This window comes from Osmerus mordax, chromosome 13, assembly GCF_038355195.1.
Source record: "Osmerus mordax isolate fOsmMor3 chromosome 13, fOsmMor3.pri, whole genome shotgun sequence".
NCBI lineage: Eukaryota > Metazoa > Chordata > Actinopteri > Osmeriformes > Osmeridae > Osmerus > Osmerus mordax.
In genome coordinates this window covers 8,817,602-8,832,891 of record NC_090062.1, presented here as the reverse complement: position 1 = coordinate 8,832,891, position 15,290 = coordinate 8,817,602, and the positions used below count along the sequence as shown (strand labels likewise).

At 40.4% G+C, this 15,290-nt stretch overlaps 1 protein-coding gene across 1 annotated transcript; it reads left to right on the top strand.

The window, feature by feature from the left end:
• Nucleotides 1-371: 371 nt before the first annotated feature.
• LOC136955403 (cryptochrome-2-like) lies at nt 372-11,456 on the top strand. Its single transcript, XM_067249104.1, has 12 exons — nt 372-668; nt 1,202-1,310; nt 1,815-1,957; nt 4,956-5,140; nt 5,263-5,351; nt 5,475-5,615; nt 5,805-6,116; nt 6,216-6,367; nt 6,787-6,989; nt 7,384-7,467; nt 7,743-7,930; nt 8,741-11,456. The coding sequence occupies exons 1-11, from the start codon at nt 511-513 to the stop codon at nt 7,925-7,927; spliced, it is 1,761 nt and encodes a 586-aa protein (XP_067105205.1). The 5' UTR covers nt 372-510; the 3' UTR covers nt 7,928-7,930; nt 8,741-11,456.
• The last annotated feature ends 3,834 nt before the right edge of the window (nt 11,457-15,290 follow it).

Sequence of the window (15,290 nt, the reverse complement as noted above, 5' to 3'; positions counted from 1 at the left end):
CATGTATAAATTGCTTTAATGTTGTGTAATAATGTGTTTTGACAAAGATTTTGCCTATATGTTTGATGGCCTATTTTAAGTGCATACTGAAAAAAGGTATCAACTAATACATTTCATAAACTATTATACTAACCATTATTTACGTAAAACCACAACATATTCCCCCTAGTTCGCTCTGTCTCCACCATCTATTTTAATGCGTCGACAGACAACTCTAGGCAACTCTCAAACACAACACAGAAACGTGACAGGGTGGAGACTACACGTGCCAAACAACCAATCGAAATCAAGGATAGGCCCTTACTTATTTTAATACTCCTGCACATGCTGCTTCGTGGCCAATGGGAAAGGAGAACGATGGACGTGAATAAGGTCTAGTGTCGTTGAGTGTGCCACACAGACATACTCGGTGGAGGAGTACAATCCGAAAGATAATTTCAGCGAAATATGGGAATAGTTTGGACATAATTCATTCCGTTTTCTGTGATCTTCAATCGACATATTTGAATCATGGTGGTGAATTCTGTCCATTGGTTCCGTAGAGGATTGAGACTAAAGGATAATCCATCTTTACAGGAGGCATTGGAAGGTGCTGACACGGTTCGTTGTGTTTATATTCTGGACCCTTGGTTTGCTGGTTCCGCAAATGTTGGACTCAATAGGTGGAGGTAAGTGTTTAGCAAACTAATGCGCACAAATACTTTTGCACGGTCAGTTACTGTTAGCTTAATGTTCACTTTTTGTTTAAAACCTCCAACCAATGCTAGGCGCTATTTGACATAGCCATCACAACAGCAACTAGGCTAGTTAGTGAGCTACTGTAACTAGCTAGTTACTTTTCTCGCACGTCTCCTACAACACACTAATTACTAATTGGTTAGCTAACTATCAATCGGATAATTTTACTTAACTTGCCTTATTCAGCTAGCTTTGGGTGTTTATCGTTCTTTCTACGCTTAATGTTTGCAAAGTTAGCTAGCTGTCATCATTGCTAGTAGGCTATATATTTTAGTTAGTCTAGCTAGGTAACAACAAACGGGTAGAATTTAATATACTTGCAAGGAGGTTGCCAGCCAAATCTGACTCCAGATGGCAGCACGACTAGTTAGCCAGCTAGCTTGCTAATATGAACCAACTGTCCCTAAATAGTACTTCCATTGAACAACTTATGATGAATTTCTGACTTTCTCTGTCCGTTCAGATTTTTATTGGAGTCGTTGGAGGACTTGGATGCAAGCCTTCGAAAACTGAATTCAAGGTTGTTCGTGGTACGAGGACAACCAACAGATGTCTTTCCACGTCTATTCAAGGTTGGTATTTCCTCACTATGGGATGAGATGATCTTATTCGTTTAGTTGTCGTCTGAGGCAGAGGTTTCAGCTTGTCTTCGAGATCCCAATATGATGTTTTATTAAACATAAACCAAGTAATGGCATTTGTAATTGTTGGATATATTCAAAATATTATTTTAGTTGTAATGAGCTGTTTTCAGAAAAGTGGAACAGTAGGGAGTGTGGAATTGCTTTTAGACTAAACTGTTTCTCCTCCTGAAGACATGATTTAATACATGAGTTTCAGTAGTAGTAGTGTGATAGGAAGGGGAATTGAAAGACACATTGAAGAGCTACAAAAAGAGCTGGCTCTTTCTTAACTCTCGTTCCTAAACCTCTGACACATTTTCTTTATTGATTTGTGTGGGACAAATGTATGGTAATGTTCAACTATTCAATGTACATTTTGAATTACATTCAATGTTGTTCGACACCTCTCTCTCACACTCCCCTCACTTCGCCACATTCCCTTTCCTAATGCAGGAATGGAATGTCACTCGGCTGACCTTCGAGTATGACTCAGAGCCCTATGGTAAGGAGAGAGATGGCACAATCCTCAAGATGGCTCAGGACTTTGGTGTGGAAACGCGCGTTAGGAACTCCCACACACTCTACAACCTGGCCAGGTCAGAGTTCAACCTCAATGGTCACTGGCCTTCTTGCAGCACAATCATGTGTCATATGGATGTTTTCCTGAATGACAAATATGCCCAGCTCTCCCTCCCTTCAGTACATGAGATGGGGAGATGGAGGGTCAAGTCTGCACAGTCGGTGTCTAGCAGTGGCAACTGAATTCTAAATAGTCTTTTTTGGACACTAGACCTAATTCACATCTTCTTTAGGCTTAGGTCAGAAAAGACTGGATCAACTTGGAGCAACCTTGAGCAGGCCTTGTCAGGTTGTTATCCATGCTAGAAAAGCCAGTATGTTTTTTGTTTAAGTGAGTCAAACCTGGTTTAATCCACCTTGAATTCTGTTGTCCCACTGGTTCTGAGAACACAGGTAGATGAATTCACACCAATGTCTTGTGGTTAGGGTTCTCCAAGTTTTGTGGTTGGTTTGAAGAGGTCTAAACACCAGTTTTTGTTGAGTGTGTTATGTTGTTCAAAAGAAACCTTCTGACTGGCAATTGTGTTAAAAATGTCCCTAAAATGTTTTGGTTTTTTCAAACTAAGCGCATTATGGTGTGAACATTTAAGTCTTGTTTTTATCTATCTTAGGGCACAAGTTCGTCAACTAAAATCAGCAGCATGAACAACAAAGGCATTATATTAAACTAAGGCTAGGTATAGTGTACCTAAGATATAATAATTTAACATTTACCTTTGGTATTAATGGAACTACTGTGCACAGTCATTAGTGTACATGCAGCATGTCATGATCACCTGGGCATTATATGCATGAATCCTTTGGCAACATATGCATCATTTAAATAAGGACAAGTACCAGAAAAGGATCATGTCGAGCCCTGATTAGAAAGGTAATGTCAGTTTTAGATACATTGATGACCATTGACGGGATACTCCCGGGATACTTGTATTGGGCTGGTTTATCCATCATTTGGTTTAGTAAACATTGCTTTGTATTTTCCATTGTGAAACTTAATAGTCTGAATGGGGACTCGATTATTATAATTTTTTTTACATGAACAAAAGTACTGCTCTTCACTCCAACATGGTTTGTGTTGCCTCCCAACATTGTGTTTTGCTTGATTCTTTCAAAAGAGCTGTAATGCCTCTGGATGCCCTTTGTCGTAATCACATCTCTCTTGTACTGCTGCTCTTCGGTGAGAAATTATTTACCAGAAAGAAAGCCTGTAGATGCACACTGGCATTTCTCTCCTAGACAGATGGACACATCGATTCTATGACATCCAGGAGGTGTCATGGACATGATGGGGCACTCGTCTGAGGGATTTGTGTCTGTTGTCTGGTTTGTCTCAGTCAGTTGAGACCAAATGTTGGATGAAAAAGTTCAATTAAATCCAAGTGTGCGTAGTATGAACCATAGGTATTCTTGGGGCATTGCATAATTGCAGCTCAGGTACTGGCAAAACGAGCAGAGATGAGCAAATCTCTGATAGGGGGAGTGTGTATTGTTGGGGGCGTTGTGCGTGGCCCAGATGGTGCAGTAGGATTGTGCCCTGTCCTTGCCCATCCATGCTATAGCTGTACTAAACGTCTCCTGTGTCTGTGTGTGATAAATATTCTCAGCACTGGTGCTTTACACAGACTGCTATAATGGAAGGAGCACTGTGGCTCGCACACATACTGCCAGATGAGTAGGACAGCAGCAGCCTCTCTCCATATGACAGTCGGTCAGACCTAGTAGATCTGACCGAGAGTAGATCTGATCAAGAAAATCTCAATTCTTTTTAAATGTCGGTGGTTCAATTGAACTGAACCAGTAGTTATGTCACCTTTTCATACTGGCAGATATTTTTGAGAGGGGGCATTTGAAAGTGTCAGAAAATCCACGTGCAGCAGTTAGTCAGTTATGTAAATGCAAGTAAATCATTGTGCGTTTTCACACTGGAATGAGTGACTGAGATCAGGAGAGGACAGAGTAGGTTTAGATAAGACAGAGTAATTACTGAAGGCACATGTCCTATGTCGAATACTTACCCTTTTTTCTAGTTTCTTCTCTGTTCACATATTCTAAACTTGTGCTCCCACTGTGCTTGAACACGCACACACACACACACACACACTGTGTACTTATGCATTCGCTTACTGTTTCTCACGTGCGATTGCTCACCAGAAATAAATACTGCTGCCCCCTACTGGTTATGCAGCCAGCACTGTCACACTGCAAAACATGTGCTTAGCAGAGCTACGCAGCAGAGTATACCACGGTGGAGAGCATGTGCCTCCCTGCTAGAAGAGGCGGGCTCGTGTTAAGCCCCAGCTGAAAGGAAACACAGTACATCCTTCTATGTATAGCCTACCACCACGTTTCTCTCCGTTTTCTTCTTTTTCTTTTCAATTTCTCACGTCATTTTGGACAATTAATTTTTTACATACTTGATCAGACTGTCGTATCTTGCTGGAAAGTAGTTACAAAAGTTTGGAGAGACTGTGCCATGCCCATTTTATCTGTTGTTTCTTTCACTGTCTCCCTTTTTGTAAATGTTTTAGACAACTGTGTGCAGATGCTGTCAAATCAGAATTAGCATGGACTCAATGATGCAGGATCAACATTTATTTTATGTGGTTTCTAAATACTTTTGGCTGATGACGAGGGCTCTGATGACATGTAGCCTATTAGAAGGACTGGAGGTGTAAAATGCCTGGAATGCTTATGAAATTACTATGCGTGTGATATTCTAGGTTTCAGTAGACAACTCAAGTTATTACTGTAAATGAGTGATTACTCAGTTGACAGTCTCCATTAATATATTCACTGACTTCTGAGCAGGGATGTGAGATTAATGGGTGATTTGAAATACTAGGCCTCCAGATGTTTTCTACAGACTGGTATCTCCTGACAGTTCGTATGACCATTGTTTTAAGCCTATGGAGAATCTATTGTCAACAAAATTCACATTCCAGAGAACTGCACTATATATCCCTCCTGAAACACTTCCTGTTATTCAACACGTTTCCTCCCTTTTCTTTTCAATAGGATTATTGAGATGAACAACAGCATGCCTCCCCTCACCTTTAAACGCTTCCAAGCCATCGTCCAACGTCTAGAGCTCCCTAAGAAGCCTCTCCCCTCTGTCACCCAGCAACAAATGGACAGCTGCCCCACAGACATCTCAGCCAATCACGATGAATGCTACGGAGTCCCCTCCCTTGAAGAACTAGGTATGTGGGTTGCGGTTTGTGTGTGTGTGGGTTCATACATTTGTGCGGATTATCCCTGATGTCTAGTAGCGTGTGTAAATGAAGATATGCATGAATCACTGACATTTAACGTAATTGAGCAGGTTTCAAGACACACTCTTTGGGTCCTGCGACATGGCGAGGTGGCGAAACAGAGGCTCTAGAGAGACTAAACAATCAAATGAACAAAAAGGTGAGTCACCTGTGTATGTCCATGCATCATTCTCTGACAGTCTCTCCGTCCTTGTTAATATCTAAGAATGATTACATCTAGTATCTATGTATTCGTTCTCACTGCTCCTGTGCTTGTTTGCAGGGCTTTATTGCACATTTTCAGCGTCCCACAATGGGAGCTAGTTCTCTGATGGCCAGCCCCACAGGGCTCAGTCCCTACCTCCGCTTTGGCTGCCTTTCCTGTCGAGTGCTCTACTACAAGCTCCGAGAGCTTTACATGAAGGTGAGACTTATGGTGCTCAGTTGTCTATTACAACCATGCCTAGTTATTCCAGAATTTCTTCAACTTGCAGCATTTGGGATTTTTGCAGTTCACAAAAAGGTAGCCTAGTCAGTAAATGTTTTGTAAACGTTTATTTCATTTAAAAACTGGGATCACCTCATCAAAATTGTCATAAAATCTCCCTTCTAGGCACGGAAGAACTGCACGCCTCCACTCTCACTATATGCCCAACTTATGTGGCGCGAGTTTTTCTACACGGCCTCCACCAACAACCCCACCTTCGATCGCATGGAGGGAAACCCCATCTGTGTGCAGATTCCATGGGACCGGAACCCTGAGGCACTGGCCAAGTGGGCGGAGGGGCAGACGGGCTTCCCCTGGATCGATGCCATCATGACCCAGCTGAGGCAGGAGGGCTGGATCCACCACCTGGCCCGGCATGCCGTGGCCTGCTTCCTGACCCGCGGAGACCTGTGGCTGAGCTGGGAGAGTGGCATGAAGGTAGGTTACAAGATATTCCATACTCCCTTTTCCTTCAACTCTTCTTTAACTTGTGACAAATCACACCTTTTATTGACCGTTGAGAAATCTTTTGGTTAGGTTTTTGAAGAGTTGCTCCTGGATGCAGACTGGAGTATAAACGCTGGCAGCTGGATGTGGCTCTCCTGCAGTTCCTTCTTCCAACAGTTCTTCCACTGCTACTGCCCCGTTGGCTTTGGTAGAAGGACGGACCCCAGTGGAGACTACATCAGGTGCCTGACTTAATTCATCCCACCCACCTTTAGTGTAGGATTAGGGGGCAGACAATGGACATGCTCTTACCAGTGTCGAGACCATTGAAACATCCTCACCCATGTTCAAACCCTCCCTATGCTTTTGCTACACTTGACCCTCCAGCAGTTGTATTCAAATATTTTTTGCAGATTCTGTCCCCTTTGCACTAGTTAACAGCAGGCGCGGAGCCAGACGTTGTAAACGTTTGGGGCTTGGCCCAAACCTAGGACTGCAGATTAGGAGCAGCAAGACTTTAACCTTTGTCATCTGGATTGCAGCATATACACATTTTAGTTAGCATTAATTAATTTATGTAATGCTCCTGTGTGATGTCTAATGCAAACTTCTGTTCCTTTCCTAAGTGTGTTAACGGGTGTGTTTGCTTTTGTTTATCCAGGCGGTACATCCCCAAACTAAGAGACTATCCCAACCGGTACATCCATGAACCATGGAGTGCCCCAGAAGCGGTACAAAAGGCGGCCAACTGCATTGTCGGAGTGGACTACCCCAAGCCTATGCTGAACCACGCCCAGTGCATCCGGCTCAACATCGAGAGGATGAAGCAGGTCTACCGACAGATCTCCAGCTACAAGGGCCTGAGTGAGTGCTGTGTACACTCATCCTTGTACCTCACACTGACTGTTGGCTGTAGGGGTCAAAGGATCAGCCATTATATCATTTACATTGAAATTTAGTCATTTAGCAGACGCTCTTATCCAGAGCGACTTACAGTAAGTACAGGGACATTCCCCCGAGGCAAGTAGGGTGAAGTGCCTTGCCCAAGGACACACGTCATTTTGCACAGCCGGAAATCGAACTGGCAACCTTCTGATTACTAGCCCGATTCCCTAACCGCTCAGCCACCTGAGGGTGGGGAGTCAGGTGGCTGAGCAGGTGGGAGTCAGCCACTCCGGAGTCAGGTGGCTGTGGAAGTCATATCACCTTAGCAGACAGAATACAAGTTTGAGTGTGTGTGTCTCTCTCTCTCTCTCAGGCTTACTTGGATCGATTTCAACAATCCAGGAAGAGGCAGAGTCAACCATGACTGAAAGCTCACAGACTCACAGTAGCATGAGTGGTAAATCACAATCTTGGTTATCTATTCATTATTGTAATTTAGTAATATATTGGCTGCAAAGTGGAAGATCTGCCTAACTATTTTAAATAATTTAGTAAAAATGTCATTTATTATTCTATCTGCAGCAATTAACTTGCATCTCTGTCAGTAAGGTCTGAGAACAAAACTAGATGAAAATTCAGTTCAACAAGACTTTGTGCTCTGGAATGAAGTTTGAAAAAGGCCCTTTTGCATCCCAACTGTCAAGATCCTTAACCCAAGACTTGTCTTTTCAGACTTGCACATGCCCTCACTCTCGGGATGTCAAGGCAAGTCTGCATTGACGACTCTAAGAGCATCCCTGCCGCGGAAGAGGAGTCATCCGACAGAACTGGAACAAGAATCCAAGAGTTGCAGCCCGACCAAAGTCCAATGCTGCGTCGGCACAAGTCACAACACCACAAATCTTTCACAACAATAACTGGTAAGACGACTGCAATTCTCTCACCAGGTGTTTACTAACTCCAGATTTTTAATTATGGTTTGTTTGCGCCATACTCAGATGCAGCACTGGTGAGCAAACAAAATACAAAAATCTGCATGCCATCTGGTTTCATACTGCCCTTCTTCGAGACACTTTCTTTTTTGTCATTTTCAAAATGTGCTTTAGACCAAAATGTTTGTTAGAACATTCAACATCTTTCCGTCCAGTGTCGTCCAAATTTATAGTGACTATAACTTGTCAAAATGTAGTTGCATTAGCATGGACAAATGTCCCTGAGGAATGTTTCCTACACATACTAGGATATTCTTGAGGCAAAAGGTCCCACCCTGCATGAGCATAAACTGGCCAGTGTGTCTGGCTTGTTACCTCAAATATCAACATTACATTACCTAGACATAGGTCTTTTGACCAAGCACAGCCGTAGACGCCCTTACCACTACTGTTATCATGCTTATCAACATGTCTGTAAGGCAGACATAATAGTGTAGTAATGTTAATGTCGAAGTAATCTGTAATATGACCATATTGTAGGTTTTATGAGGGTTATATAGTTGGCTAAAGGCTGCCATTTCTCATCAATTCAACACAGATAGATAGTAGGGGCCTCTGTGTGGAAACGAAGTCTCAGGGCTGCCTTCTGAAAAGTGTGTGAGATGGGGAAGCTCTTACCATTGCACTGTTAGTTACTGTTCATCTCTACATCAGAATTGTCCTGAACATTCCATATTCTTTGACAGTGCATCAGTGCCACTGTGTGTATATTCATTATTGCATTTGTGTGTTTTCCAGACTGTTGGAGACTCATGTCAAGGACACAATGCTGGATGCCCAACTGTATGGAAGAGCCTCACACCATCTATCATACTTGCTTTGTTTTTAATCAACAGCTTAACCTACAACTGAAGACAACAATGGTGGCAAAACACACGAATGAATGAATAATTCTTTCATAATGAAACTCTAGGTCAAGCTGTTGCATTCTATGTATATCATTGATGTTATTTTATAGTCTTTGACCTACCGCAACAATACTTTAAGGGTAATTTTTATAGTGAATTACCAGCGGTAATAGGACTGTAGAATGATTATTTCTCACAGATTCTTTAAAATCCAGATCTAGTCTGAGTTAAATTATCTGTGTTTTTATTTTCTAATCAAGAGTTTTTAAATTGACTCTCCAAAGTCAACTTTTTGTTTTGTGTGTGTCAACCCTCAAACAGGGTGATTGTTTGCTTCAAGCTTTGTATGCACAATAACAGACATCATCGTTTGTAACATCAGAGCTCTGATGTCATAATCTGGGTCTAGATTGCCCAAAGGCTACGTTTTGTCTCTGACACGCAAAGAATAGGTGTATCCTAACAGAAAGGGGTTCAGGTTACAAACAGCCATTGTTTCAGTTCGGTAAAATGGTACTACATCTAACCACACAGCAGTTAAAATGTTTTTAAAAACTGTCCCATCACCTGTCCTTTATTAACCAGTTTCAACATTTTAGGAAAATCTTCTAAGGAATGCCAGAGACCTAGTAAGCATATTGGCAATAAATGAGAATTGGCTGTATTCATAGTAGCAGTTTTTAAAGAGCACATTCTTCCCCTATCAAATAATATAAGCTTAATTATTTTAGAAAGATTCTTTTTTACCAGCATGGTTAAACAAAATAAACAAGCAAAAAATTGACTTCCTGCCAATACTTGCATATTTTGTGCTGTGCCAAACACATGAACTCCACCAATCTCTATATATAACTAGACGGTTATGTTTTTAAAACCATAGTAAATCCATACAGCTTTACATGTTTTATCCTAACCCCCTCACCTCTATTGCAGTAGGGTTTTCAAAGATATGTAGCCTAAGTAATTCCAAAATAACACTAAAACCTATGACACATTCCAGTCAGACTTTTGCATGCCCTATCCTCAGTGTGCTTACACAACACTTTTTCAGAGGATTTCCCATACCATTGTATATGTAATAAAGGACTCCTATCAGGACTTAGCAAATTTCAAAACAAAGTGTAAGATATGGTTAATGTCAGAATGTCTTTACTTGTAATCAGCTGAAGCATGTGTGAATTTAAATCTGTTTTAGTGTCTTATTATATCAAAGTATCAATGGATTTAAACAAAAAAGACTGCTCTTGTAAAACTGGCACTCCGAGTGAATAAGTTGTTGTGGATCTTTTCCCTGACCTGAAAGCCAGAGTTACCAATAGAACAGTAGCGTTCATGAATGATACTAGACTAAAACCCACACTAAAATATGTTTATTGCCATTATGTTAGATCAGTAACATTCAAATTGTCCTCATCTTCCCATTGTTCAAACTGGTTTCTCACCTTGTCTTCCACCCTGGGTACATGTACGTCAAACAAACGAAACTGTCAGTACAGATAAATACAGTAAATACACACACCAAGCTTACGTGTCTCGCACGTGTGCCTACCTGAAGAAGGATGTCTGAAAAAAAATATCTGTAATAACCAGTTCATTCGCTTTTTTCAAGCTGTTTCTCAAATAATGCTAATCAACATAGTTCTGGTCTTACTAGACTAACATTGACTGTCACTTTAGAAAGTTTGCAAGTGTGTTTTTTATTTTATTTATTCATGACACAAAAGCCTTATTTCTTTTTATTCTGTTGGAGGGGCAGCTTTTGGACTAATGTGTTTGCATTATCGAACATAAAGAGGGAAACCTAGGTGTAGAATTAGATTTTTATTAAAAATAAAACATGCATCCATTTGGAAATGTTTTTGCTCAGTGCATTGGCATGGTTGAAGTAAAGAACTCTATTTAGGCTGTACAATCAGCAATACATTTAGAGACCTATTATTATTATTTATTTTTAATTTGTGGAAGAAACTGTTCTCATGACCTGAACTCGTCACTTAGCTGAGTCTATTCCATTCACAAACCCAAAAGTCTAAACCAGGATGCAATTCTGTATTCCATTCCTATGTCTAACGTAATTTCTCCGTATTGCATCCTGTAGGTTATTGTTTGTATAATTGTTCAAGGAAGGGATACAAATGTGCATAAAACTTTATAGGCATTGTTTACTTCCTCATGAAGTAATCAGGCTTTAAAAACAAGTTAGCATTTATTTATTTGTTTTTCTCGATCAGGCTTTGAAAGACCACTAGTAACTTGTTGATGTACTTCTTTATTGCAAGAAATTTCTTAGCTAACATCTCAAGCCTCCAGCAGTGTGCAAGACTTGTTAAAAAGTTTATTGAGGCAGATCCATGCAAGGGCAGAAATTGTTTTTAATGCATGTCATCAACATAAGTTCACATGCTCAACTACCGATTCAACATCTTCCAGTTTTCATCCAGTGTCTCACTAAATAATTGTCTACTTTTACCCCTGTAATGATGGCTATTAATTTTATATTGTTATTTTTGTTAAAAGAAATGCAATCTTAACCATTGTTTGTGTTTGTTACTAAATTTGTAAAAGTGTATTATATTATTCTTTTCCTAATTAAATGCTGCTTCATATATGTAGCCATGTTGTGAATCATGTGTCTATGAATGTGGTAGATTGATTGAAATATAACCACACACATGACTTAGCACTTATCCCTGGGTCGTCTTTGGCTGCATTTCAGAGCTACACACACCCCAGCAGAATATTTTTTTTCTGACCCATATACTGTCTTCACGCTATAAGATCACATGACATGCATAATGCAGGGAATACATTTCTCTCATTTAAAAATACTGTAGATGGACACTTCCTACTGTGTACATGGCAGAAATGTGGTTACATTGTAATGTGGAGTGTGCCATTGTTTAATTATGCCAAGCTAGACAAAAAAAAATACTTTTGAAAGAAAAGGAAATGCACCTTTGCAAAGTTGAGTGGTTTTCTGATTTTGAACAAACACTTCATTTGACAAACAAAAAAACTCTTGAAACCATTCAACTGGTGCTGCACATTTTATACAATTGGGTATATTGGCCAAGAAGCAATGCCACACTGATTGTTGGTTCTCAACCCTGGTCCTCAAGTACCCCCTGTCCTGCATGTTTTAGATGTTTCCCTGTTCCAACACACCTGATTCAAATGAATGGTCGTTAGCAGGCTTCTGTATAACTAGATAACGACCCATTCATTTAAATCAGGTGTATCAGAGCAGGGAAACATCTAAAACATGCAGGACAGGGGGTACTTGAGGACCAAGGTTGAGAACCGCTGCGCAATCCAAATGTTGCCTCTCTTGCCCCAGCCTGGACCCCAGCTGCAGAAGGCAAGATGAGAAAGGTCACAATTCAGAGATCTGTTAAGAAAAGCAAAGCTAATGATAATATACTTTTAAGTATTGTCTAAATGAGTGTGTGTATGGGTGTGAATCTGCAATGTAATATGCAGACAGATACAGACAGACCTTTTTTTCACTATCCAGTACTCTAGACCATAGTCAGGGAGCTTGCCATAGCCAACAATCAGCACAGCATGGTCGGTTTTGGTGGAACACGTTGGTTCATAGAGGACTCCTTCATAAAAATGTAATTAAATAGTTACGATTTTAAGTAAAAAAGTCATTAAAACGTATGTGAATAGGGTAATATTCACATTCTGACGTTAATAGTTTACAGGTTGTGTTCTAATCCAGAGTTAGTGGAATTCAAGTAGCTACATTACCTTTCTTTGAAATAACTGTGATGTCTCTCCAAATGACAAGAGCATGACCCTTCCTTGATTATCTTTAACACTGTTAAACCATACCATGCATACTATACATCCACTGTCAGACCCAGAGTGTTATGTGTGAGTTGTTAAGTTTGTTAAGTTGTCTTATATTACTTTCATAATACTTACCATCTTTATAAAACTTCAAGTACGTAGCGTTCAAAGACACAGCGAGAGGGCCAACCGTGTACAGTGTGTCTTTCATAGATGTTTCGTTTTTCATACTATACATTTTCCTTAAAACTCAAGACGATCTAACAGATTTGAACTCTATTCAATAACCAAACCTAAGCAAAGAGTGATACACATCTATACAATATTAAGAGCTGAATGTGTTTGTAAAACAGACAGGGCTCCAGCTATTATCCAACACTTTTAGGGATGATATTTCAAAACTCCTGCACAGTACTTTAATTTACAGCTCACTGACTGCCATTCAGTCCACAGTCCACCAGAGAGAGCCATTTTACCACGACCATGCCCTGTTAATGTTTAGTTGAGGTCCTGGTTTTCCCTAGTGTTCTGTCTGTCTCCATGGGTGTGTGTTCCTGTCCTGGTCTTTTCTCTCCATCTCTCCTGGCTCCCTGCACTTCCTGTGTCTTGTTCCAATCACCCGGCTGTTGTCCATGTGTCATTACCTTGCCCTGTGAATATGTTTGCTCCTTTTGTCAGTCCTTGCCGTTAGTTTTTAATTGTGTCTGAGTGGGTATTCCTGCCGTGTTCCTGTCTTGAAGTAAAGTCTTTGTTTTCCTTGATCCTGCCTGCTTGTCTCCTTGCTCTTGGATCATTCCCCAAGCACTCACCCGTGACAATAGTACTCATGGTCAATGACACGACCTGGAATGAACTAAGGTGTAACTCAAAATAACACAAATCACATAAATCATATGGTTTCATGTAAATAAAACTCTTATAACATTCTTGCATAATTTGCAAGTGAATGAAATTAATGTTTTGGTTGCATTCAAGTGCAATAGTGAAAAGCTAATTGCTCTGAAACCATTGGAAATTGTTTTTTTCTCATTTTCTCTTACCTTCTGAACTTTACAGAAGCCTTCTGGCCCTGGCATGCCACCATTTAACTTTTTAACCTTTGGCTAGTGTTGAGATGACTCTTCATCATCCGAGGAGCTACCTTCCTTCCACCTTTTATGCATGAGAGCCATGGTCACTCAGCTAAGTGTGGTAGTGGCGGCAGCTCATTGAGTGGTAAAGCCAGGCATATGTTTGATCTGGCTAACATTAAAGTGATGATGAGCATTTCAGGAGTTCTTGGGAATATACAATTACCCTGTTATATCTGTAAGTCTGATGCCAACGTTGACGGGACTTGATCTGTATGTGTGAAATGTACAAAAAAGACATGATACAAATCGCAAAACCGTATCAAGACATGATACGGAATTAGCCATGACAGCCTAATGAAGTCATTTACAAGATTAATTACCAATTTACAAGGGACTTAGAACCGTATGTGGTGTAACTAACTTGTTATCCAGAATCAAATTCAGTGTTGATGTGGAATTCACTTGAAAATGATTCAGGAATGATTTAGCCCAAAACACATTCTCTTACATCTTTGAATATTCGTCATCCCGTCTCTACAGCACACTGCTTCAACAAACTGTGGAAATATTTTTGCCACCACGCATCAAATAAATCTCAATGCACATGTCAGTCGATAAGCTGGTCTTAGGTTCTGCCAGGTCGCATGGTAGATTGACTTAAGGGCACTCAGAGGGTGCCAAGCTGCCAATTGCCACCACAAGACAGACGTTTGGCCATGTTATTCTTAATTCAACAAGTTTCCACCATTTTGCTCAATTCAAAAGGTTGACCCATAAGTACTTGATTCCAGCAGTTCATGTGCATGTCTTTTACCCCAACAGGCCAACACTACAGACTCAAGGTTCCCAAATCTTTAATGACTGTAGATGTTGACATTCACATTCATCGAGTTGAGTTGAAGGACAAGATCCCTGCCACAGTTACTGACAAAATACCTGCATCTCTGTCTTGTGCTATAGTGACGTCTGGCAATGCATTTGTTCCTGTTTGAACTTCTGACCAGTCAGAGGATACCACCATTATCTGGATTATTTAATGAGTTTTAGAGGTAAGAGGTCAGGTGTGTCAAGGAGGTCAATTTTAGGGACTGCATATGTGAAGGATGAAGTAGTCCTACAATCAACAACTAACTGTATATATTATTGAAATAGATTGTTTGCATAGTATACAACCATGCCTTTGGTTGTTGGTAGATCAAAACATTTTGGGAAGTACCTTTTAGGGTATTTGTTGTGAGACTAACAGAAATTGGAGTTGCAGTGATTCTCATGTTATCTGCTCTGTAGATGTCTGAAAGCAATTTATTACAATGAAAAAGCCTACTATTAATGTAAACCTAGAAATTATTTTAGTGGTAGTGCAAATGGAAATGTGAAAATGGAGGGGAAAGAAGTAAAAAAATATGTTTTGCATAGTTACATTCAACAGCTTATTATATACTCAACCTATTCAATGCATTTTGGAACATTCTGTAGAGCTAGGGAATACTAAGAAATGCATAATAACCATAATGATCTGTTCACTGTTCACCTATACATGTGTTAGGTATGTGCAAAGCATGTTTCAATTGA